At 46.8% G+C, this 26,673-nt stretch overlaps 1 protein-coding gene across 4 annotated transcripts in view; it reads right to left on the bottom strand.

Moving 5' to 3' along the window:
- maml3 (mastermind-like transcriptional coactivator 3) overlaps positions 1-26,673 on the bottom strand; it is a 453,791-nt gene that overhangs the window by 264,039 nt on the left and 163,079 nt on the right. For 2 of the 4 annotated variants that reach the window (XM_060926434.1, XM_060926435.1), the window contains exon 2: positions 21,144-21,200. The exons of the other annotated variants lie outside the window; for them this stretch is intronic. In XM_060926434.1, coding sequence (XP_060782417.1) covers positions 21,144-21,200 — 57 coding nt within the window. The remainder of the gene's footprint in view (positions 1-21,143; positions 21,201-26,673) is intronic. 4 annotated transcript variants of the gene reach the window in all.

Genomic DNA, 26,673 nt, shown 5'->3' with positions numbered 1-26,673 from the left:
GTATGTACTTAAAGATGGATGGCTTCAACTGATTTCTGTTTCATGAGCCGAAGGAAGAATCAAGGAGTCATCAGTTACACTTCTTTCATGCACTTCATGTTTGCTTTACAGTAGGCATGTGTGTCTGTACCTCTTCGGTTCTACCTGACAATTCTGATTTGTTTTGTTTCTGTAGATATTAACCTCTAAGTTTTTTTGGCTCACTAGAAGATAAAACTTTCTATATATATATTCACTGAGGTGTAAATGATATATTTTTGACGTGACCTCGAAACAAGACGTTAGAATTCCAAGGTCCTGAATTGATGAAGGAGTTACCAACAATATTTTTATCATTACAGTACACAGAATGAGAGCCAAAGCCACTTATACTAAATATATCCAATAGGTTGTATTCAGTCACGTGACTTTTGCTTGCAAGTTTACTTCCGGTGAATGAAGTGGTGGTCAGGCGAACCAATTTGGTCGCCATCATGTAACAAGAGTGCTCAGAGAGCACAATATCCCCCACTGGCAACTATGTCATAACTCTGATAAAATGCAATTGAATTGAATGAAATTGCAATATGCATATTACCGACATATAACAAAGAATCCTGTCAAGTTTCATGAAATTCCTCCAAAAATTGTAAGAGGAGTTGATTTCAGAAGGTGAGTACCCTTCCCGGGACGGACGGACGGACATCGCCACGACATAATCCCCCTTCAGGCCTTTCGGCCAGCGGGGGATAAAAATTGTGCGTGAAGTTGATTTCAGAAAGCAAGCACACCTCGATGAAATTGCCAAAGTACAAGTTTGTTAATAATTGAGGGCATAACTCTGGTAAAATTTGCCCAAATTAAACAAAATTTCAATATGCGTATAACTGTCATATTTTTCCCAAGTTTGGTGAAATTCCTCTGCAAATTGTGAGAGGAGTTGATTTCAGAAGAACGTACACCCTCATCAAAGTACAAGTTATTTAACCCCTTTGGACACAAGGAAAAATGCTATGGATCTTCATGCTATGGAACTTCATGTGTACAATTATACACATTATGTCCGAAGGGCTTAATCAAGGGTCAAAACCCTGGTAAATGAAATTAAATCGCAATATGCGTATAACCGTCATATAACAAGGCCTTTTGCCAAGCTTTGAGAAATTTGTGCAAAAATTGTGAGAGGAGTCGATGTCAGAAGGCGAGCACACCTTCATGAAATTGTGAAAGTACAAGGTTGTTAATCAAGGGCCACAACTCTGGTAAAATGCGACCGAATTGAACAAAATAAAAATATGCGTACTACCGACATATAATAATGCCTTTTCCAAGTTTTGTGAAATTCCTCCAAAAATTGTGAGAGGAGTTGATTTCAGAAGGAAAACAGACTCTCATGAAACTGTCAGAGTATAATTTTGCTAATCAAGAGCTGTAACTCTGGTAAAATGTGATCCAATTTAACAAAATTGCAATATGTGTATTACTGACATATAACAAAGAATCCTGCCAAGTTTCATGAAATTCCTCCAAAAATTGTGAGAGGAGTTGATTTCGGAAGGTGAGCACCCTTCCTGGGACGGATGGATGGACAGACGGATGGAAATCGCCACGACATAATCCCCCTTCAGGCCTTTCGGCCAGCGGTGGATAAAGAGCTAGTGAAACCATCTCTGACTATTTTCATGGTTTAGGGACCGATGCATGGCCAAGATACCTTCAGAAAATTGCTCTTTGCAATGGGATAGATCCTTATGCCTCGGTCACAACCAGCCGTACGTGCTCCTACGGCTGGTCTACGTGCAAAAAACGCAAGAAACGCACGGAGGGCGCACATGAAATGCACGGAGGGCGCGCGTGACGTGCTGATTTTCGAGCCGTAGACTGGCCGCAGACCGGCCGCAGAGGTTCTTTGTCATGTCAAACAAACTCTACGGGCGCTTACGTTTTTTTCAGGTTGCAAGACAAACTTACGGCCAACGTGCGTCTTTCTCCACGAACAAAAAAAACGCAGCGATTTGGGAAACGCCAAAAATCGCACGGCCAAAAAATCGTACGTCCGGTTGTGACCTAGGCTTTACACAATATCAAAGAAGGATTTTTCCTAGGAGTTGGAAAATGATCCATCCGTTGAGTTCCCTGACATCTCAAACTACCTGGTGCTGCAGATATTGTTCTACACGGACACACAGATGAAAACCTGGAAAAGCATGGAGGAGTACAACTTTTTATATGTGGCTGGGTTAAAGATCTGGGGATCAGGACACTACAAGATAAATCCTGTATCGTTTATGCCCGGGTAAGTCAGAATTTTTGGGCTTTTTGTACGCGTCTTTGTAATGGTTGCTTGGACGCTACAAGAATTAGTATCAAGCATAAATAAACCACAGCCGCTTGATTCTCGATCCTCCTTGCTCTTCTCTTCAAGGTAAATCATTCACAAAGATCCACAGAAAGCCCTTTAAAGACCTGGCTATTACGTGTATTATATACGTGTTAGTTTACAATATGGCGACCACGATCAAACAGTAAACAAAAACACATCTGAGGACTTAAACTTTTATCAGTTTCATGGTTTGATTGATTCAAACAGCCCAAAATAACACAAGCGTAGGGCATTTTAACAACTTATAAGCCTCCCCGGCGATAGTAATGCTTTGTGAACAGTGAGCTTAGCTGACCACCACTTCATGTCTTGCATATCTAATGAGGTGGATGTGGTGTGACATCGGATGCAACCCAGCAATATTTATAAATGTAAATATTAAATAGAATTAATATCTTTTTAACTTTTTAGCTTAAATTATAATTTAAAAAGGTTGCATGCCAATCTGATTTATATTCAACTGCTGATTCTGATTCACTTTTAATGATTTACTACCTATTCCATATTAAGCATCTTGTTTTACTCTTCCAGAATATGCCAGTATTCAAAGGAGTATTTGGGAGAATGTAGGAAAATGAAAATATTGTATAGTCACAGCTCTAGATGACATACTTCTCTCTTGCTGTTTCTCTCTTCCTGTTGCTCTTTTTCTTTTTCCTTCACCTCTCATACAGAGAAGCGTGAGGATGGGGGACAGAGATCGAGGCTACCATGGCAACAAAGCCTATCACAGCGATATGAGCATCCCTGATGGCACTCAGGCAAGGCATTAACTGTGTCCCACTAGCCTGCTCTGTGTGTGCATGTGTGTCAGTATGAACAACAACAAAGTGTGCTCAATCTTTCAGCATTTTATTAACACAAGGTTCCCCCAGACGCGCACACACACACACACACACACACACACACACACACACACACACACACACAACTGCTCCCAGTGTAAACCCTTGGGCCATCATTAATTTAAATAGTGTAGTGTGTGCGCACGCGTGTGTGTGTTTTCTAATGAAAACTAACAGGAAGGAACAGACAAAGAAAGGAAAATGATTGTATGAGCAATGACATGTCTGAACACACACCTGATCCGTTCCTTTCTCTCTTTTGCATTTCAGTACACTTGAAAATCAGCTCATCTCTTGCGTGCACACACACTCTCTCTCTCTCTCTCTCTCTCTCTCTCGCTCTGAGAGCTGCACACTGGCACACAATGTGTGTGTGCTCCATTGTTAAAGAGGATGTGAGTAAATGTGTGTGTCTGTGGATGGTCTGGTGATTTTCCTGCCCACTGGTGCACACCAGCATGTACATCACACTCTCTCTTTCTCTCTCACACACACACACACACACACTTTTCACAGTGCACTTTAGTTGAGTTATATACTATTTTATTGAGACTGGCAGAGGACACACCCCCTTCACTGAGACTGACAGACATAGAAGACACACCCCCTCCACTGATACTGAAAAGCACAGAGGCCACACCCCCTTCTCTGACACTGACAGTAAGAGGCCACACCCCCTTTACTGAGACTGGCAGGCATAGAGAACACAACCCCTCCACTGAGACTGACAGGAAGAGGCCACACTCCCTTTACTGAGGCTGACAGTAAGAGGCCACACCCCCTTTACTGAGGCTGACAGTAAGAGGCCACACCCCCTTTACTGAGACTGGCAGGCATAGAGAACACAACCCCTCCACTGAGACTGACAGGAAGAGGCCACACTCCCTTTACTGAGGCTGACAGTAAGAGGCCACACCCCCTTTACTGAGGCTGACAGTAAGAGGCCACACCCCCTTTACTGAGACTGACAGGCATAGAGAACACAACCCCTCCACTGAGACTGACAGGAAGAGGCCACACTCCCTTTACTGAGACTGTGTCACAGTCCGGTCCAGTCCATCTATGCCTTAGATTGTGGGACTTCCATGCCGGCTCCAGGCCGGCTCCAGGACAGGAATTCAGTCGTGCCTTGCTGAAGGCCATTTCCTGAAGCGGCAGTCCCACACCTGCTACCACTCCTCTCCCATCAGCCAGGGCTTTTTAAGAACTGTTTGGCGCTACTCCATTTGCCAGACTGTCTCTTGTAGACTTTCCTCACCTCGCTACAGCTCATTGGTATTGTGTCTTCTCGATTCCCCCTGCCTGAATTTTTCCTTGTCTTTTTGTCAAGTTTTTCTGTCCAGTTTTTTTGTCCCTGTTTTCGCCTGCCTGTTCTTTTGGATTGCGTCTTTTGCTACCTCTGCCTGGATTTCCCTTGTCCCTGTGTTCATCAGTTTTTGTGAAGATTTTTTCTGCCCTGTTTTTTGTCCCTGATCATGTCTACCTGCTCCTCTGTGTTTTTGACCTCCTGGCCTGTTTTCTGACTACCGATTTTTGCCTTAGCCCTACTGTACCTTTGCCTTTCTGCCATCTACTTCATTAAAGAAGTTTTCTCTTTACACTGCCTGTTTTCTGAGTCTGCTCTTGGGTCCTCACTTCACCTCAGCTCGCCACTCGTGACAGCACAGTCTGGCCTTCCCTACAGAGTGTTCCTGAGTGGCCTACACCATCACTCTCCTCACTGACAAAGCTAGGGAGTGGGGAACAGCTATGCGGGACGCCAACGCACCATGCTGCGCCAGCTTCAAGGATTTCACAGAGGAGATGAGGCGAACCTTTGATCGCTCTCTGTCTGGCAGAGAGGCAGCAAGAGAAATCATAGGACTGCGGCAGGGTGCCCGGTCCGCTTTTGACTATGCGATCGAGTTTCGCACTTTGGCGGCATCTTGTGGCTGGAATGAGAATACCTTGTTTGATGCATTTTTGAACGGGCTGTCAGACTCCATCAAGAATGAACTGGTCTCACAAGAACTGCCACCTGATCTCCCCAGTCTCATGGACCTCGCCATTCGTATTGATTCCCAGATCAGACAGCGGGTGAAAGAGAGAACTGTTAGGACTAGGACTGTTTTGGCCTCTAGAGGCCGCTGTTATTTCCTTTTCATGTCGTGTTTATTTTGGCCTCTAGAGGCCGCCACTGTTCCTGTGTTTTGTGTTTGTGTTAATTGCCTAATTATCTTCACCTGTGTCCTTAATTAGTTTGTCTATTTATACCCCTGAGTTCAGTCCTCTTGTCACGGAGTCTTTGTGCTGTTATGTTTATCTCCAGTTTCCTTTGTACTGTGTTTTTTGATCTTCCTAGCTTTTGTATTTTTGCACTTTGCTTTTCTTTTGGATTATACTCTTTGGTTTTTTTGTTGTCTTTTGTTTTGCCCTGTATATAGTGTATATAGTTTAAATAAACCTTTTGATTCTTTTTCTACTTCCGCCTCACGCCTCTGCATTTGAGTCATCCCCCTGGTGGCCTAGTGGGGGTTTGCTGGATTATCACACCAACGAACCAGGTTCGAATCCCAGCAAAACCCTAACAGAAAGACTCCGTCATGACCGACTCAGCAGAGGCTGCTTCAACTGTCTACCCGGCCAACCTTCAGGGAATTATGGCAGCTTTGACACGCTTCGGAGCGACCATGGACGCTCATGGACGTACGCTCACCAGCCAACGTGAGGCCCTCGCTCGCCACGAGGAACTGCTTCAGCAAATTGGGAAAACCCTGGCACAGCTGACATCTCTGCCTGCATCTCCTGCTCCTGATCCAGTTCCTGCTCCTGATCCAGCTCCCACTCCTGCTCCAGTGCCTCCTGCAATGCTGCCTTCTTCACCTCGCGAACCCAGCCTTCCTGCACCACAGAGGTATGACGGCAAGCACAGTGAGTGCCGAGAGTTCCTTACCCAGTGTCAACTCACCTTTGAGCTTCAGCCTACCACCTACACTACGGATCGCCGCAAGATTGCCTTTGTGATCACCTTATTAGCTGGTAAGGCGCGAGCCTGGGCTACTGCTATCTGGCAAAGACAGGGACCTGAGTGCTTTGATTTCCAGCTGTTTTCTGAAGAGATGCTTCGGGTCTTCGATCAGGCAGACATCAGTACCGACGCAGCCCGAAAGCTCATGTCCATCCGGCAAGGAGGAAGCGTCGCAGATTACGCCATCTCGTTCCGAACACTCGCAGCAGTAAGTGGATGGAACGAGACTGCCCTGGTGTCAGCCTTCCACCATGGTCTGTCTGACCCCATCAAGGACGGTCTGGCCTCTATTGGATGCCCAAGTGACCTCGAAACCCTCATCTCACATGCTATTCGTCTGGACAACAGGATGAGAGAACGCCACCAAGCCTTGAGCCCCCCCAGCCTCCCTACCTCTACCTGGAGACCGTCTACCTCCTTCAGTGACTGTCCAGAACCCATGCAAGTGGGTCGTACTCGCCTCTCCGCATCTGAGAGGGAGCGCAGAAGGAGGGACAAGTGCTGCATCTACTGTGGCAAGCCTGGTCACTTCCGAGCATCATGTCCCGAACTCTTGGGAAAAGGACCGCCCCGTCCAGCCGAGGGAGGGTTGTGACGGGGCCTACCCTCTCTCCCGGACTCCCTGGTCAAGGAATCTACATCCCGGTCTCCATCTCCTGGGGTGAGTCTGTCCACTCTTGTCAAGCCTTGATAGACTCAGGGGCGGCTGGGAACTTTATGGATATTCACTTCGCCCAAAGCATCAATATTCCGACTGCACCTCTTGAAGTCCCACTGTCTGTGTCTGCCCTCGATGGCCAAGCGTTAGGTGATGGAAGAGTCACCCAAGTTACTTCTCCTGTTTTCCTCCAGTCTCAAGGTCACAAGGAAGAAATATCCCTGCACCTGATTCCTTCACCTGAGTTCCCAGTTATTCTAGGCCTTCCTTGGCTTACTCGCCACAACCCTCGCATAGACTGGGTAACAAGCCAGGTTGTGGAATGGGGCCCTGCATGCCATGCCTCTTGTCTGCTCTCTAGCTCTCCTGTGTCTCCTGCCGAGCCCCCTGATCTCACCGAGTTATCTCAAGTTCCCACAGAGTACTGGGATCTCAAGGAGGTATTCAGCAAGAGCAGGGCCGCCGTTCTTCCTCCGCACCGGGCCTACGACTGTGCCATCGACTTGCTCCCTGGGACTACCCCTCCTCGTGGCAGACTGTTTTCACTCTCTCAGCCAGAACGCAAGGCCATGGAGGAATACCTCAAAGATGCCCTGGTCTCTGGGTTTATTCGACCCTCCACTTCACCTGCTGGAGCCGGCTTCTTCTTTGTCGGCAAGAAGGATGGGGGGCTCCGACCATGTATTGATTACAGGGGCCTGAATAAGATCACTGTGCGCAACCGATATCCCCTTCCGCTGATGTCCACAGCTTTCGACCTGCTCCAAGGCGCCACCGTCTTCACCAAGTTGGACCTACGGAACGCATACCACCTCATCCGTATCCGACAGGGAGACGAGTGGAAGACTGCCTTTAACACCCCGTCTGGGCACTACGAATACCAGGTGATGCCCTTCGGACTCACCAACGCACCAGCTGTTTTTCAGGCCCTAATCAACGACGTCTTAAGGGACATGATTAACCTATACGTTTTTGTCTACCTCGACGACATCCTTATCTTTTCCAAGACCGTGCAGGAGCACCGCCACCATGTCCGCCAGGTTCTCCAGAGGCTGCTACAGAACAATCTGTTCGCCAAGGCCCAGAAATGCGAATTTCATGTTCCCGAGGTCTCCTTTCTGGGATTTATTGTACGGACAGGCCAACTCCAAATGGACCCTGCCAAGACCCTGGCCGTCCGGGATTGGCCTACTCCCAAGTCCGTTAAGGAGGTTCAGCGGTTCTTAGGATTCGCTAACTTCTACCGCAAGTTCATCAGGAACTTCAGTTCTGTGGCAGCACCCATGTCTGACCTCACCAAAGGGACAGGTGGATCTTATGGCTGGTCTCCTCAGGCAGAAAAGGCGTTCAAAGACCTCAAGGACCGCTTCTGCACGGCACCCATTCTGGTTCTCCCGGACACCTCCCAACCATTCATCGTGGAGGTGGACGCCTCGGACAGTGGTGTCGGCGCGGTGCTCTCTCAACGTTCGGAAGGAAAGCTGCACCCCTGCGCTTACTTCTCCCACCGCCTGAGTCCTGCTGAGTCCCGGTACGATGTGGGGGATCGAGAACTGCTAGCGGTCAAACTGGCCCTTGAGGAGTGGAGGCACTGGCTGGAGGGAGCACAACATCCATTCCTGGTTTGGACTGACCACAAGAACCTGGAGTACCTCCAGCAAGCCAAGAGACTGAACCCTCGACAGGCTAGGTGGGCCCTGTTTTTCAGTCGGTTTGACTTCACCCTCTCATACCGCCCCGGCTCCAAGAACACCAAACCTGACGCACTGTCCAGACTGTTCTCTGCCACTAACAGGGAGAATGAAGTCGGGCCTATTATCCCTGTGTCCCGGATTGTGGCCCCTGTCCGCTGGGGTATTGAGGAGGCTGTCCGACGAGCCCAACGCCAGGACCCCGGTCCTGGGACGGGGCCACCAGGCCTCTTGTACGTCCCACATCAAGCCCGGGCCAAGGTTCTCCAGTGGGGTCACTCTTCCCCTCTCACCGCCCACCCGGGAGCTCGGAGGACCCTGGACTTCCTGAAAAGACGCTTCTGGTGGCCTAACATGGAGAAGGAAGTAAGGTCATTTGTCCTGTCCTGTGAGGTTTGCACCAGAACCAAGAACCCACGACAGCGTCCCCAGGGTCTCCTGCATCCTCTGACCATTCCCCGGCGTCCCTGGTCCCACGTGGCAGTCGACTTTATCACGGGTCTCCCTGAGTCACAAGGTAACACGGTCATTTTGGTCTTAGTTGACAGATTCTCCAAGGCCTGCCGCTTCATACCACTGTGCAAACTCCCCTCTGCTCTTGAAACTGCGAAACTTTTGTTTAATCATGTCTTCCGAGTCTTTGGTCTTCCACAGGACATCGTCTCAGACCGAGGGCCCCAGTTCTCCTCCCGAGTGTGGCACGGGTTCTGCAAGGTCATCGGAGCCACTGCCAGCCTCTCCTCTGGGTTTCACCCACAGTCCAATGGTCAGACGGAGAGGCTCAACCAGGACCTGGAAACCACCCTGCGAGGCCTGGCTATGGATAACCCGACATCGTGGAGCACCTGGCTGCCATGGGCGGAGTACGCCCACAACACCCTGCAGTCATCGGCCACCAAGCTGTCGCCATTCCAGTGCCAATTCAGGTTCCAGCCACCTCTGTTCCCGGACCAGGAGGAGGACGCGGGGGTGCCCTCGGTCAACCAATATGTGAGACGGTGTCGCAAGACCTGGAGCAAGGTCAGGAAGACCCTCATACAGACCTCCAGAACCAACCAGACTCAGGCCAACCGCCATAGAAGACCTGCACACGCTTTCCGCCCTGGGCAGCGTGTTTGGCTGTCCACTAAGGACCTTCCACTGCGGGTGGAGAACCGCAAGCTTGCTCCTCGCTACATTGGCCCCTTCAAGGTGGTGCGCAGGGTGAACCCTGTCTCCTACCGGCTCCAGTTGCCCCGGACTCTGAGGATCAACCCCACTTTCCATGTTTCCCTGTTACGGCCCGTACTGACGTCTACGTATGCCCCTGCCCCTAGGAACCCCCCACCCCCCCGCATCTTCCAGGGGCAGACTGTGTTCACTGTGAATCGCCTGCTTGACTCCCGCCGGGTCCGCGGCGGGTTGCAATATCTGGTGGACTGGGAGGGCTATGGTCCTGAGGAGCGCTGCTGGGTTCCTGCTCGGGATGTCCTTGATAAAGAACTATGTCGGGACTTCCATTCGGCCCATCCGGATCGCCCTGGGAACGTCAGGAGACGCTCCTAGGGGGGGGGTCCTGTTAGGACTAGGACTGTTTTGGCCTCTAGAGGCCGCTGTTATTTCCTTTTCATGTCGTGTTTATTTTGGCCTCTAGAGGCCGCCACTGTTCCTGTGTTTTGTGTTTGTGTTAATTGCCTAATTATCTTCACCTGTGTCCTTAATTAGTTTGTCTATTTATACCCCTGAGTTCAGTCCTCTTGTCACGGAGTCTTTGTGCTGTTATGTTTATCTCCAGTTTCCTTTGTACTGTGTTTTTTGATCTTCCTAGCTTTTGTATTTTTGCACTTTGCTTTTCTTTTGGATTATACTCTTTGGTTTTTTTGTTGTCTTTTGTTTTGCCCTGTATATAGTGTATATAGTTTAAATAAACCTTTTGATTCTTTTTCTACTTCCGCCTCACGCCTCTGCATTTGAGTCATCCCCCTGGTGGCCTAGTGGGGGTTTGCTGGATTATCACACCAACGAACCAGGTTCGAATCCCAGCAAAACCCTAACAAGAACTCGGACTAGTCTTGCTCCCCTTCAGCCTCCCATTCCTTCCGCTGAGCCAATGCAGGTAGACCGAGTCCGCATCTCACCTGAGGAACGACAGCGCCGTCGGGATATGAGGGCATGTTTTTATTGCGGACAGCTGGGGCATTTCTGCCAATCTTGCCCTTTAAAAGGAAGAGTCCACCAGTGAGTTTAGGGGCCCTGGTGGGCAATGTCCAGAATCAGCCCCCTACCGATTGACCACTACTCCCAGTGGTCATTATCCATGGCAATTAGCCCCACGACCTCCAGGCACTCATTCATTCAGGGGCTGACAGAAACCTGATCTGCTCGACCACCGCCAAGTGCCTGGGGATTCCACTACTGGCTCTGAACCCGTCCCTCACTGTCCTGACCCTTAACGGTACTGGTCTGACCACCATCACCCATAGAACATCCCCGGTCACCTTAAGAATTTCTGACAACCACTCTGAATCCATCCAGTTTTTTGTCATGAGTAATCCCCATGTGCCCATAGTTCTCGGTCTGCCCTGGCTAACTTTACATAACCCCCATGTCAATTGGACTAACAACACCATTTTAGGATGGAGTCAATTCTGTTTATCGTCATGCCTGAGCTCTGCCCTCCCTCACACCAAGCTGCTCCAGCCCACCATTGGTGAATATCCTGATCTCTCTAACGTGCCTCCCGAGTATAATGACTTAACCTGTGTTCAGCAAGTCTCAAGCTGTTTCCCTTCCTCCCCATAGTCCCTATGACTGTGGAATTGACCTTCTCCCTGGGACTGCGCCACCTAAGGGGCGACTTTACTCTCTCTCTCCTTCTGAAAGGCAAGTCATGGATAAATACATCACCATGTCCTTAGAAGCTGGAATTATTCATCCCTCCTCTTCTCCTGCAGGGGCAGGATTCTTTTTTGTGGAGAAAGACAAATCCTTGCGCCCTTGCATTGATTACCGTGGGCTAAATGACATCACCATCAAGAACCGTTACCCCCTACCTCTCATGTCTATGGCGTTTGAGTTACTCCAGGGAGCCCAGATTTTCATCAAGCTAGATCTGCATAATGCTTACCACCTCGTGAGGATCAGGGAAGGGGACAAATGGAAGACGGCGTTTAACACTCCCACGGGCCACTATGAATATCTCGTGGTTCCGTTTGGCCTGACTAACGCTCCCGCGGTTTTCCAGGCCCTTGTTAATGATGTCCTGAGGGACTACCTTAACCTTTTTGTTTTTATTTATCTGGACGATATATTGATTTTTTTCCCGCTCCCTTGATGAACACCGCATCCACGTCAGGCAGGTCCTTCAGCTACTCCTGGAAAATAAACTCTTTGTTAAGGCCAAGAAATGTGAGTTCCATAGAAGTTCTGTCTCCTTTCTGGGTTTCATTATCTTCCCCGCACAGATTCAGATGGACCCCCTGAAACTCAAGGCAGTTGCTGACTGGCCCACCCTGTCCTCTCAGCGAGCACTCCAGCGGTTTCTTGGGTTTGCAAATTTCTACAGGCGATTCATCAGGAACTTTAGTACAGTGGCTGGGCCCCTCATGGCTCTAACTTCCACCAAGGTCCCGTTCAGCTGGGAGGAAGGGGCCGAGAAGGCGTTCTCCGAGCTCAAACGAAGGTTCACGTCAGCACCAATACTCACCATTCCAGATCCGTCCCAGCAGTTTGTGGTTGAGGTCGATGCTTCGGAGTCGGGGCGGGGGCCATATTGTCCCAAAGATTGGCTAGTGACAAGCTTCATCCTTGCTCCTTCTTCTCTTGTCGGTTTTCCCCCTCTGAGAGCAACTATGATGTTGGCAATAGGGAAATGTTGGACATTAAACTGGCCTTGGAAGAATGGAGACATTGGTTGGAGGGGTCAGACCTTCCCTTCATCGTATGGACAGATCACAAGAACCTCGAATACCTCAGGACTGCCAAGCGCCTCAATTCTTGTCAGGCCCGATGGTCTCCCTTCTTTTCCCGCTTCAAGTTCACATTCTTCTTCTGCCCAGGCTCTAAGAATGGTAAGTCCGATGCCTTGTCCAGAATATTTTCTCCCCTCCCGGAGGAATCGACCTCCCCTGAGACCATCCTTCCTCCACGGTGCCTGGTGGGGGCCGCTCTGTTAGAGGTGGAAACCCTGGTCCAGAAGGCCAATGAGCAGGACCCAGGGCCCAGTAATGCACCTCCTAACCATCTTTTTGTTCCTGTTTCTGTGCGGGCACAGGTGTTGCAGTGGGGTCATGGTTCCAGAATGGCGTACCACCCAGGAGCAGCCCGGACTCTGTCACTCATCTGACAATGTTTTTGGTGGCCATCCATCAAGCAGGACGTCCAGAGGCTTGTGGCAGCTTGCAACATCTGCGCCAGGAACAAGACTGGCAACAGACCCCCTGCCGGGCTGCTGAGGCCCCTTCCTGTTCCCCACCGGCCCTGATCACACATAGCCCTGGATTTCGGCACAGGACTCCCTAATTCAGGTGGCAATACTTGTATCCTCACTGTTGTCGACCGTTTTTCTAAAGCTGTTCATTTTATCCCTCTGCCCAAGCTTCCCACCGCCAAGGAGACTGCCAAATTGCTGATATTTTCTGTCTACACGGACTTCCCTCAGACATCGTATCAGACCGTGGACCCCAGTTCTCTGCCCAATTCTGGAAGGCTTTCTGTAGATTCATTGGTGCTTCTCGCAGTCTGTCTTCAGGTTTTCACCCTCAGACCAATGGACAGATGGAACGGACCAACCAGGAGCTGGAAGTGGCTCTCAGGTGCATGGTGTCCAAGGATGCTGCCTCCTGGAGCAAGACCCTTCCTTGGATAGAGTATGCTCACAACTCCTTACCCACCTCTGCTACAGGTCTTTCCCCCTTCCAGTGCTCTCTGGGTTACCAGCCATCACTCTTCCCTGTCCAAGAAGAAGAAGAAGTCGCCATGCCCTCTGTCCTCTGTTTGTGCACTGCTGCAGGAGAATGTGGGCATTGACCAGGAAATTGCTCCTACGTTCTGTCAAGATGTTTAAAGAGCAAGGCGACAAACACCGCTCGGCAGCTCTCATCTATCGGGTGGGGCAGCGGGTAATGCTCTCCACTCGCCACTTGCCCCTCAAGACGGTCTCCCACAAATTGGCTCCCAGGTTCATAGGACCTTTCCCCGTCTCCAAGGTAATTAATCCCTGCTCTGTAAGACTGTCTCTGCTCGTAACCATGCGCCATATTCACCCAACTTTCCATGTCTCCCAATTCAAACCCCTTGTCTCCAGTTCCCTGTCCCCACCCTCCAAACCCCCTCCTCCTCCCAGGTTCATAGATGGTGGTGAGGTCTTCACTGTCAGGAGGTTGCTGAAGGTATGACACCGAGGCAGAGGACTCCAGTACCTGGTTGATTGGGAGGGGTATGGTCCTGAGGAGAGGAGCTGGGTTCCTGCCAGGTTCATCATGGATCCCAACCTCATCACAGACTTCCACCAACAACACCCTGAGGCACTTTCTAAGGCGCCTGGAGGCGCCCGTTGAAGGGGGGGTACTGTCACAGTCTGGTCCAGTTCATCTATGCCTTAGATTGTGGGACTTCCATGCTGGCTCCAGGCCGGCTCCAGGACAGGAATTCAGTCCTGCCTTGCTGAAGGCCATTTCCTGAAGCAGCACTCCCATACCTGCTACCACTCCTCTCCCATCAGCCAGGGCTTTTTAAGAACTGTTTGGAGCTACTCCATTTGCCAGACTGTTTCTTGTAGACTTTCCTCACCTTGCTACAGCTCATTGGTATTGTGTCTTCTTGATTCCCCTGCCTGTAGTTTTCCTTGTTTTTTTGTCAAGTTTTTCTGTCCAGTTTTTTGTCCCTGTTTTCACCTGCCTGTTCTTTTGGATTGTGTCCTTTGCTACCTCTGCCTGGATTTCCCTTGTCCCTGTGTTCATCAGTTTTTGTGAAGATTTTTCTGCCCTGCTTTTTGTCCCTGATCGTGTCTACCTGCTCCTCTGTGTTTTTGGCCTCCTGGCCTGTTTTTTTGACTACTGATTTTTACCTGAGCCCTACTATACCTTTGCCTTCCTGCCATCTACTTCATTAAAGAAGTTTTCTCTTTACACTGCCTGTTTTCTGAGTCTGCTCTTGGGTCCTCACTTCACCTCGGCTCGCCACTCGTGACAGACTGACAGTAAGAGGCCACACCCCGTTTACTGAGACTCACACCCCCTTCACTGAGACTGACAGGCACAGAGGCCACATCTTCACTGTAACTGATGTACACAAAGGCCACACCTCCTTCACTGTAACTCACACAGAGGACACTCCTCCTTGACTGGCACTGACAAGCATCCAACCCGCATCTAAATCCAAAACGCTTGTTTCTTTAATCACAAAAAGAGTGTGGGAGTGATAAATATCAGCAACAGCATCGCTTCAGTCATTTAAATGTGAAACAATCGACTCGTTAAGAAAGTGCTCAGAAAGTGATTTAATAAATGAGACTGAAGAAATAAGTGGAGGAGTTAGAGCGAGGTGTTTACTGATGCTGACTCATCCATGCCTCTGCGTGTGTGTATAATGTGTATGTACTGTGTGTGTGAGTGCCTTTAGTGTGTGTGTGTGTGTGTGTGTGTGTGTGTGTGTGTGTGTTGGGGTGGGGGAATAAAGGAGATTTCCCCATCCATCCCCTCTGTTTGTTGGAGCAATTAGAGAGCACTCAGAGAGTCTAATCTAATCAGAGAGGCGGTCACACACACGCACACACACACACACACACACACACACACACACACACACACAATATTCAGTGCGTGAGACCTGTCTATGAGAGAAAGGCAGGAGGAACATGGCCCACTCTTACCAAGAGCAAATTACATGTTACTGAAGTCTAATTAATTACATATTAAAAACGCGCTCTCTTTAAGCGAGCGCAGTATGTTCTTTCTTGTTTGCGTGTAGTATTTGTAATCCTCTCCTCCTGCCAAGTAGATTGATAGTTCATTATCAACTGAATTAGAGATATAACAGACAAAAAGAGAGCGTGTGATGGCATCAGCAATATGGAAATCAATCACTGAGAAACCGTAACTGTTATTAGGTCCATATTGAGTTTGTGTTATTATATATAGATGCTATAAGGAGGAGGGGCACTCCGCTAATGGCTCTAACACCACGGTAAACAATGCAAGGCTCAGTTTTCTTTATAAACCACAGGGCAGTGGTGTCTTAGCGGTCAAAACTGTATGCTGTGCAAAGAGTTCAAATCTCAGGGCTGCCACAGAGACAATATTAGATCTTTCAGCGATGCCTTCAACCCTCAAATGCAGGTCTCTGTCTCACATGGAACCTGCTTTGAATTAAAAAAATTAATGAAAATGGAAAACAAGTAATACAGAGAATCAATAAGAGGATTGTCTGTATAAAACCTAGACAAAAAAAAGCCAAAGATCACCATAAATGTCAAAATGGCAATACATTAAATAATGAATCAGTGTTTAAAAAAAAACATTTTAGAGGTCGGGCGGCACAGTGGTGTAGTGGTTAGCGCTGTTGCCTCACAGCAAGAAGGTCCGGGTTCGAGCCCCGTGGCCGGTGAGGGCCTTTCTGTGTGGAGTTTGCATGTCCTCCCCGTGTCCGCGTGGGTTTCCTCCGGGTGCTCCGGTTTCCCCCACAGTCCAAAGACATGCAGGTTAGGTTAACTGGTGACTCTAAATTGACCGTAGGTGTGAATGTGAGTGTGAATGGTTGTCTGTGTCTATGTGTCAGCCCTGTGATGACCTGGCGACTTGTCCAGGGTGTACCCCGCCTTTCGCCCGTAGTCAGCTGGGATAGGCTCCAGCTTGCCTGCGACCCTGTAGAACAGGATAAAGCGGCTAGAGATAATGAGATGAGATGAGATTTTAGAGGTCAGAGCCTTAGTTCAGGTCTCAAACACAAAAGTGGACAGCCATGTTTAAACTTTATTTACAAATTGTATTAGTCAGATTCAATCCTAAATCTAAAGCAGTTTTATGCAAGTTGTGTGGAAGTGGTTTGTTTCTTTCCAAAATACTTTTTAAGAGAAATTAATGAAGATTAATTTATTTAGATGCTGTGGCTGGATGTTAGTCACAAATCAGTGACAAATGAGCTTGACAAATACAACCCCAAATCAGAACAAGAGTGCTCTGAGAGCATAATATCTCCCGCTGGCAACTCGGCCATAACTCTGGTAAAATGCGACTGAATTGAACAAAATCGCAATATGCGCATTACTGACATGTAACAAAGAATCCTGTCAAGTTTTGTGAAATTCCTCCAAAAATTGTGAGAGGAGTTGATTTCAGAAGGTGAGTACCCTTCATGGGACAGACGGACGGATATCACCACGACATAATCCCCCTAAGGGGGATAAAAATTGTGAGTGAAGTTGATTTCAGAAAGCAAGCACACCTTGATGAAATTGCCAAAGTACAAGTTTATTAATAATCAAGGGCATAACTCTGTTAAAATTTGCCCAAATTAAACGAAATTTCAATATGCGTATAACCGTCATATAACAAAGCCTTTTGCCAAGTTTAGTGAAATTCCTCCACAAATTGTGAGAGGAGTTGATTTCAGAAGAGCGTACACCCTCATGAAATTGTCAAAAGTACAAGTTATTTAATCAAGGGTCAAAACTCTGGTAAAATTTTCACAAATGAAATTAAATTGCAATATGCGTATTCCCGTCATATAACAAGGCCTTTTGCCAAGCTTGGAGAAATTCGTCCAAAAATTGTGAGAAGAGTTGATGTCCGAAGGCGAGCACACCTTCATGAAATTGTGAAAGTACAAGATTGTTAATTAACGGCCACAACTCTGGTAAAATGCGACCGAATTTAACGAAATTACAATATGTGTATTACCGACATATAACAAAGAATCCTGCTGAGTTTTGTGAAATTCCTTCAAAAATTGTGAGAGGAGTTGGTTTTAGACGGTGAGCACCCTTCCTGGGATGGACGGAAGGACAGAAATCGCCACGACATAATCCCCCTTCAGGCCTTTCGGCCAGCAGGGGATAAAAAGTTGGAACGGTATGTTGAAATTAAAATTAAAACTGAAAACAATGATTTGTAAATAATTTTTGACCTGCATTTCACTCAAAACACCACAGCAGCACTTTATTTGATATTTTACCTCATTCGTTTTTTTTTTCCAAAAACACATTTCAGTTTTGATTCTTGCAACCCATTTCAAAAAAAGTTGGGAAGGTAAGGCATTTACCACTTTATAATGTTCCTATTCCTTCTCACAACACTTAAAATACACTATATTGCCAAAAGTATTTGCTCACCTGCCTTGACTCACATATGAGCTTAAGTGACATCCCATTCCTAATCCATAGGGTTCAATATGACGTCGGTCCACCCTTTGCAGCTAGAACAGCTTCAACTCTTCTGGGAAGGCTGTCCACAAGGTTTAGGAGTGTGTTTATGGGAATTTTTGACCATTCTTCCAGAAGCGCATTTGTGAGGTCACACAGTGACTACGTTTACATGCACATCCAAATCAAGCTGCTGTCGGTAATCGAGCTGAAGGTCCCAGCAGGGTGCCAGAGAAATCCAATCGTACATGCACACAATGAAATCGGGCTATTGTGTGAGGTGCATTGTGCACCCGAGCCACAGGTGGCGCTACACGCCCCATCGTGTTGGTACACTTCCGGTTGTCGTCATGAAGAAGAGCTATTCAAGAGTGTAAACAAAGTTATCAGTTCCGTGTTCTCCATTGCGCGTTTTTCTCCCGTCCATGAATTTTAATATATTCAACTCCTTAAGCTGAATGAGCATGAACTCTGTCTCCTCATTGCTCCAGAAGTGCACGTTTCTGCTTGCCTGTGGCAGTGGGGGCGTGGTCAAGCGTCGGTCTGTGACAGGAGGGCGGAGCCAGGGAAGGTGAGTGGCAGAACGACGGTACACCTGATGGTAATTAACCTGTGTTTGTGTGTCTTCCCAGTAACCGCGCCCTATTTAAGGAGGCAGAGGGAGAGCAGAGGGGACAGCTCATCCCGGAACTAGAACACAGCGCGCGCGTGTGCGTGTGTGCGCGCGCACTTCTCTCAAGAATAAAAGTAGGCTGTTAAACTGAAAAGTCTGACAATAAAAAGCCTATTAGTACCAGAAGCTTTGTCCTGCCATCCTCTGTGCTCCACCCACACTTCAGAGAGCTCTACATCGCCATTTTCTCTTCGTTTGTTCCTCCTGACCTCTTCTGCTGCTCGCTACTACTGTTGTCATGCCGACCGAGGCTGTTGTGTTTCCCACTTGTGGTCTCGTCACTCGTCACTTCCGGAAGTAGCTCGACAACTAGCTCGATAGGGTATACATGCACGAAGTAGCTCGGCAGAAATCGCATAAACTAGGTCGTGTAGCTCGATTCCGAGAAATCAAGTTCGGTTCAATTTCAGCCGAATTAAGGTGTATACATGGCATTTTGAACTTCGATTTCAGTCGAGCAACGGCAGAAATTCGATTCTCTCTATGGGCATGTAAACGTAGTGACTGATGTTGGACGAGAAGGCCTGGCTCTCAGTCTCTGCTCTAATTCATCCCAAAGGTGTTCTAGCGGGTTGAAGTCAGGACTCTGTGCAGGCCAGTCAAGTTCATCCACACCAGACTCGGTCATCCATGTCTTTATGGACCTTGCTTTGTGCACTGGTGCACAGTCATGTTGGAAGAGGAAGGGGCCAGCTCCAAACTGTAAAAACAGTCTGCATACCTAGGTGCTTGATTTTATGCACCTGTGGCCATGGAAGTGATTGGAACACCTGATTCCGATAATTTGGATGGGTGAGCAAATACTTTTGGCAATATAGTGTATATTTAGGGTCTGAAGACACCAAGTGATGAAGTGTTTCAAGTGTTATTTATTTTGTCCCATTCTTCCTGCAAACAGGTCTTGAGGTGTGCAATAGTATTGTGCTGTCATTGTAATGTTTTTTGTTTCAAAATTCTCCACACTCTAGCCCACTGTTGGGGACAGAGGGGACAGGCGCCCTCTTCTTCCACAGCCATGCCTTTGTAATATGTGTAGAATGTGGTTTTGCTTTGCCTTGTTGAAATATCTCTGGAAAAGATGTCGTCTTGAAGGCAGTGTATGTTGCTCCAAAACCTCAGTGTACTTTTCTGCATTAATGCTCCATCACAGAAGTGTAAGGCCAAGTTTACATTAGACCGTATCTGTCTCGTTTTCTTCGCGGATGCACTGTCCGTTTACATTAAACCGCCTGGAAACGCCGGGAAACGGGAATCCGCCAGGGTCCACGTATTCAATCCAGATCGTGTCAGCTCCGGTGCTGTGTAAACATTCAGAATACGCGGATACGCTGTGCTGAGCTCTAGCTGGCGTCTCATTGGACAACGTCACTGTGACATCCACCTTCCTGATTCGCTGGCGTTGGTCATGTGACTGCTGAAAAATGGCACGGACTTCCGCCTTGTATCACCTTTCATTAAAGAGTATAAAAGTATGAAAATACTGCAAATACTGATGCAAATACTGCCCATTGTGTAGTTATGATTGTCTTTAGGCTTGCCATCCTTCCACTTGCAAGTGGTAAGTGATATGCGCTGGGATCACACACACAGCGGCTCAGTCCCGAATCACAGCTTGTGCACTACACTCGCGCGCTCTGTGAGCTGCGCAGGGCCGGAGTGCGCACCCTCCAGAGGGCACTCGCTGTTCAGGGCGGAGTGATTTGGAGCGCAGGATGCCTGCGGAGCCGAGCGTATCCGTGTATTGGCGTTGCTGTGTGCACGCGAATCGTGTATTGGTGTTGCTGTGTGCACACTAATCGTTTTAAAAACGTTAATCTGATGATCCGCTGATACGGTCTAATGTAAACATGGGCTAAGTTACCTTTGCCAAGGGCACTGACACAACCCCATACCATCACAGACCCTGGTGTTTGGACTTGTTGCTGGTAACAGTCCGGATGGTCCTTTTCTTCTTTGGTCTGGAGCACATGGCATCCATTTTATCCAAAAACGACCTGGAATACTGATTCATCTGACCACAATACACATTCCCACTGTGTGACGGTCCATCCCAGATGCCTTTGAGTCCAGAGAAGTCGACAGTATTTCTAGACGTAGTTAGCATAAGGTTTCCTTTTTGCACAGTAAAGTTTTAACTGGTGTTTGTGGATGTAACTCTGTTTTGTAGTTTGACAAAGGTTTGCCAAAGTAATCCCGAGCCCAGCTACAGATGAATGACGGTTCTTGATGCAGTGCTGTCTGAAGGATCGGAAATCACAAGTGTTCAGCTTAGGCTTGTGCCCTTACCCTTTACATACCGAAATTCCTCCAGATTCCTTGAATCATTTAATGATATTATGCACCGTAGAGGGTGAAAGATCCAAACCCCTTCCTATCTTTCTTTGAGGAACATTATTTTTAAACATTTCAATAATTTTCTTATGCATTTGTTGACAAACTGGAGATCCTTGGCCCATCTTTGCTCCTCAAAGACTAGGCCTTTCCTGGATATTGATTTTGCACCAGATCATGATTATAATCACCTGTTGACATCACCTATTTCAAATCACATCATTATTTAATTGTTTTACCTCTTTACTCGCCCTAAATTGCCCTCGTCCCAACTTTTTTTGGAATGTGTTGCAGGCCTGAAACACAGGAATGGATGTATATTAACAAATGAAATGAAGTTGACCAGACAAAACATGAAATATCTTGGGTTAATACCATCTGCAATAAAATACAAGTCAAAGTAAAGTTAGAAATCACTGCTTTCTTTTTTATTTGCATTTTCCAAACCGTCTCGACTTTTTTCTGATTCGGGGTTGTAATACATTCATCCTAGGTATCTGAGGCAATTATTTATTCATCCCATTGCAGTCAAACAGTTAGCGAATACGCTCCAACACTACAGGTTTCATTACCACCCCATATTGCTGGCTAGCCGAACTTCCACTAACTTTAAAATAGTTGCAGTGGATTCCAGCTAATCACGTTGTATAACTGAAAAACAGCCATGCAACGAAGAAACACCTACTTATATTGAGGAAAAAAAAGATAAGATCAACTTTTTTGATCCCTGCAGGGGGATATTCACTCAAAAAAGTAGTGACAAGTCGCGTTTTATAGCAAATACAAATTATCTTTCGAATAAAAACAGCATGTGAAAATTGTTACTACTAGCTACATTTCTGTTCCGTCTAAGAATCTGCAAAATAACAGTCGCTCGTACCGGCGACTGTTATTGTGTGCGAGTTTGAAATCCGATCAATACCGTAGGAGGAGTAGCGATTTTTGTGAAATTGCATATGACCCCTGTGTAGCCTCATCCATGGTAGGTGGCGCCACCTGGTGAACAACTCTTGTTGGTATGTCTTTAGAGTCTTCTGGGTGAGTTTCAGTGAAACGTCCCAGCAGTTTACGAAAAGTAGTGTTTAATGTGACGAGTCACCCAAAAATTTCAGACGCCCATAAAATCGTAAATATGACAGGTGGTGCCACCATCTTGACAACTTTTATGCACACTCACCTGGGCAACACTGTATGTGAGTTTGATTGAAATATGATCAATCCTGTAGGAGGAATAGTGATTTTTGTAAATTGTGCACGGACGATGGATGGACGACGCATGATCGCATAAACTCATCCGGCCTGGCCTACGGCTGGATGGGCTAAAAAACGAGAGTTTTCAGTGTAGAGCCAAAGAAAGTAAAGTAGGTGGTTCTTGGGTGGTAATGGTCTGCAACAGACACTAATGCGAGCTACATATCTGACTCACGTGCAGAATTTTAGTTTGGATGATGTGTAACATGCACGAAATGGAGCTTTTAAATAGTGTTGAATTTATGGTGCAGCTTGTCCAGCCCTCTGCAATCAGAATTAATTTAGACTACTTGAGGAAAATCGTTGCAGATAAACACACCCACAGTGAAATTCCTCTGTTCCTCACTAGGCTTCCATCATGGAGCTCGACCCATCACCTGACCTTGATCTTCATCTCTGCGGAATGAGTTGAGGTTTCCGCTAAAGTGGATGTGTTTTTCAAGTGGCATCTTTTACCCAGCAGGTTCTCGTTCTTTCTTATTTGAAAGAAATGATTTGCTCAACTGACTCAGACAGAACGTCTCAGGTTATTTGTTGGGTAATGGCGATGACATTTTCTCGATTTGATGACATGGATTTTCCCCTCATTTCCCGTCTTCCTGTCGGTTCGCGTGCTATGCTAAATCGCAGAACGAGTGTTTATCTTTAAAGCTGTGAGCAAAAATCTGCCTACGTGGAGAGTGATTGCTGGCAGCCTTCTCCCGCAGAAATAGACTTTCTGTGGTGCGCGAAATGTCACGGCGCGACGACTCCGAGAGCCGAAAGAAAGAATCGATTCTCCAAACAGGAAGGTTAGTGACATCATCGAACAGCTCGGGACACATGGAGGACAGAAATCAACCCTCTCTCTCTCGCCATCCCTATCCTTCTCTCTCTCTCTCTCTCTCTCTGTGTCTTTGTCTCATTGTCAGATGATCCAATTCTCCAGCACACACACACACAAAATCTGCACCTTTAACCTGCTTTCTATCGCACCTTCCTCCCTCCTTTACATTGAACTGTTTACACTACTGAGAAAGAAGGAATAAAGCAGATGGCTTCTTTACTAAATCTAACACACACACACACACACACACACACACACAGAGCAGGAAAAGAGCAGAAGCGTTACTGCTTCCACAAATAGAACAAAGCAATTATCCGAAAGATGTGCAGTTAGAAAACACTGCAAATGAACAGAGAGAGAGAGAGAGATTTACTGAAATAAATACGCCATTGTCTGTCATGCTCGTAAAGCAGCAGAACTGGGACTGAGTTGAACTGAGTGATATTAAGTAGTGTGTATCTCAGTGTGGATGCTTTACCCTGCTTTACTGTGAATCTGCGTATTTTTATTGTCCTAATTCCATTTATCAAACCCTTTTTTTATTTCTCTCTCTTCTGTTATTAATTACTTTTCAATAGTATCACAAAGATAAAATATGCTTTGATCAATTTGAAGAATTAAGAGTTCCTGTGATTTCATAAAAGACTATTCACATTTCATTCAAATTAATGAAAACAACTGAATTTAAAGTGTACCAGTACTGGTCATGCTTACAACATTAATCGTGCTTTATGTATTACTTATAGACAAAAGACGCGCACATTCAGTTAAAAAAAAACAGCATAAAAGCATTCTTGTGGACAATTTTATTCCGTGAATTACCCGCGGAGGCAGAACCACAGGGAGCAGCCATTGCCGGCCGGAAGTGGCGTACAGTCGTTGATTCCGGGTTATCGGGTGCGAATAAACAAGCAGCGTTCTGTGGGTCGAGAGTCCCAGTTCCCAGTCAAGTAACTTCAGAACATGTTGAATAAATATAGATCTAATACTTGTAATAGATCTTTATTTTATGGCATAGATCTATTATTTCATGGCATTATGTGCAAGTAGATTTGGTTGTACTTTGGGGTCGAGAGCTTCGCCGGTGAAGCTCGGCAGGTTTAGAATGAGTTGGTCATGTATTTAGATAAATATCTTCACGAGTTTTTTATCATACAAGTATGATAAACATATTGACCGAAACTTTATACTTATATTATACTTTTTAAATGATCTAAATTAGACGAAACATAAAACTTGTCACCTTCCTCAGTCGCACCAGAGTCGGAGCCCTGAGCGCCCACTTCCGCATTCATAAAAGACGATTCACATGCCCTGTGTCCGAAATCGCTCCCTACTCACTATATAGAGCACTATACAATGAGGACGCCATTTTGTCGTGCTGTCCGAAACGATAGTGAGGATTATTTACACCCTATATAGTGCACTCAAAGTATCCCACAGTGCATCATGAAAAGTAGTCTACAACGATGGTCACTAACCAAAGCAATATATCCCATCATGCATTGAAAGAAATCAAATTAAAAGTCTCAAATTTGACTGAATAAAAGGCAGCGGCAAAGGAGAAAGTATTCAGCCTTGATTTTAAAAGAACTGAAAGATGCAGGTACTTTGTGTTTATTAATGTGGGAAATGCGCTCAGTGTAATATGGATTTATCACAAAAACACATGCATGTATTTATTATTTTGAAAACCCACCAGCCGCCTGATCTGGCACGTTTTAATTGTGCGACAGTAATGACGTAAATACCAGCGCAACGGAGTAGTGTCCGAAAGCGTTTTTTCATTGTACCAATGAGCTCACTATATAGTCCTCTATATAGTAATTCCCTGTATAGGGAGTAGGGAACGAGTGAGCGATTTCGGACACAGGGATGGTAATGGAATGATGATCACTTTCACTCTTTCGGTTTCGATTGGTTTCTCTTACGCGGTGGGAACGCTCACCGTAAACAGGATAAAATCTGTCTGACATAGTTTGGGCTATTTGGAGGTAAAACTTGTTGCGAAATGTCACGCAGATTTTATGCACTTCAGATGATTCAGGACAGCGAATCAATTCATGATTCATTTTATGATTCGGACAGCGAATTAATTCATGATTCAGTTCATGATTCAGGACAGCAATTCGGTTCAATCTTGAGAACTGCGACACTGATGATGAACGGTGCCTTTTTTTTGTTTGTTTTACTTTGACTCGATCCAGCCAAAGATCAGCTCGAGTAAGTGTAAGTATTTCTTCTATTTTTTATGAGCAGATCGGTTGATAATGTGTTATCTTAGACTGGTGTTTGCAGCACGGGGTCAGTGACCAGTCCACTGCAGCCCAGATAATCGGACAAACCAACGACTGTGCATCACTACCGGTGCTGGAACAGCCCATGAAGAAGGCAACATGTCGCTGACCATTCCTGACTGGTGGAGCAGTGGCTCAGGTGGATAAGGCACCATACCATAAATTCAGGGACCCGGGTTCGATTCCGACCCGAGGTCGTTTCCTAATCCCTCCCTGTTTCTCTCTCCCGCTCATTTCCTGTCTCTACACTGTCCTATCCAATAAAGGTGAAAAAAGCCCAAAAAAATCTTTTAAAAAATAAATAGCTAGTAATTAAAATTCACAACAGGTACACTTTAATTTAACATGAAATTTATTTGAACTGAATGGACTTTCAGAGAGAGAGAGAGAGAGAGGGAGGGAGCGAGAGAGAGATGTTTGTGAGTAAGTAAGTGAGTCATTGAGTGAATGAGTGAGCGAGCGAGTGAGTGATTGAGTGAATGAGCGAGTAAGTGAGTCAGTGAGTGATTGAGCGAATGAGCGAGTGAGTCACTGAGTCAGTGAGTGAGTCATTGAGTCAGTGAATAACAGAGTGAATGAATGAATGAGCAAGTGAGTGAGTCATTGAGTCAGTGAGTGATTGAGCGAGTGAGTCAATGAGTGAGTCATTGAGTCAGTGAGTGATTGAGTGAGTCATTGAGTTAGTGAGTGATTGAGTAAAGGAGTTAGTGAGTGAGTCACTGAGTCAGTGAGTGATTGAGTGAATGAGTGAGCGAGTGATTGAGTCAGTGAGTGATTGAGTGAATGAGCGAGTGAGTCACTGGGTCAGTGAGTGGATGAGTGAGTGAGCAATTGAGTCAGTGAGTGACTGAGTGAGTTAGTGATTGAGTCAGTGAGTGATTAAGTGAATGAATGAGTGAGTGAGCAAGTGAGTCATTGAGTGACTGAGTGAGTGAGTGAGTGAGTGAGTGAGTGAGTGAGTGAGTGAGTGAGTCATTGAGTCAGTGAGTGAGCAGGTGAGCAGGTGAGTGAGTGAGTGAGTGAGTGAGTGAGTGAGTGAGTGAGTGAGTGAGTGAGTGAAGAAGTGAGAGACTGACTGGATGAGTGAGTGAGCAAGTGAGTGAAGGACTGAGTGAAGGAGTGAGAGAATGAGTAAGTGAGTGAGTGAAGTGAGAGATTGAGTGACCGGATGAGTGAGTGAGCAAGTGAGTGAAGGACTGAGTGAGTGAGTGAGTGAGTGAGTGAGTGAGTGAGTGAGTGAGTGAGTGAGTGAGTGAGTGAGTGAGGGAGGGAGGGAGGGATTGAGTGAGCAGGTGAGTGAGTGAGTGAGTGAGTGAGTGAGTGAGTGAGTGAGTGAGTGAGTGAGTGATCGGATGAGTGAGTGAGCAAGTGAGTGAAGGACTGAGTGAGTGAGTG

This window comes from Neoarius graeffei, chromosome 7, assembly GCF_027579695.1.
Source record: "Neoarius graeffei isolate fNeoGra1 chromosome 7, fNeoGra1.pri, whole genome shotgun sequence".
In the NCBI taxonomy this organism is placed as follows: domain Eukaryota; kingdom Metazoa; phylum Chordata; class Actinopteri; order Siluriformes; family Ariidae; genus Neoarius; species Neoarius graeffei.
The sequence above is the reverse complement of the archived record's forward strand: the minus strand, read 5'-3'. Positions and strand labels throughout refer to the sequence as shown.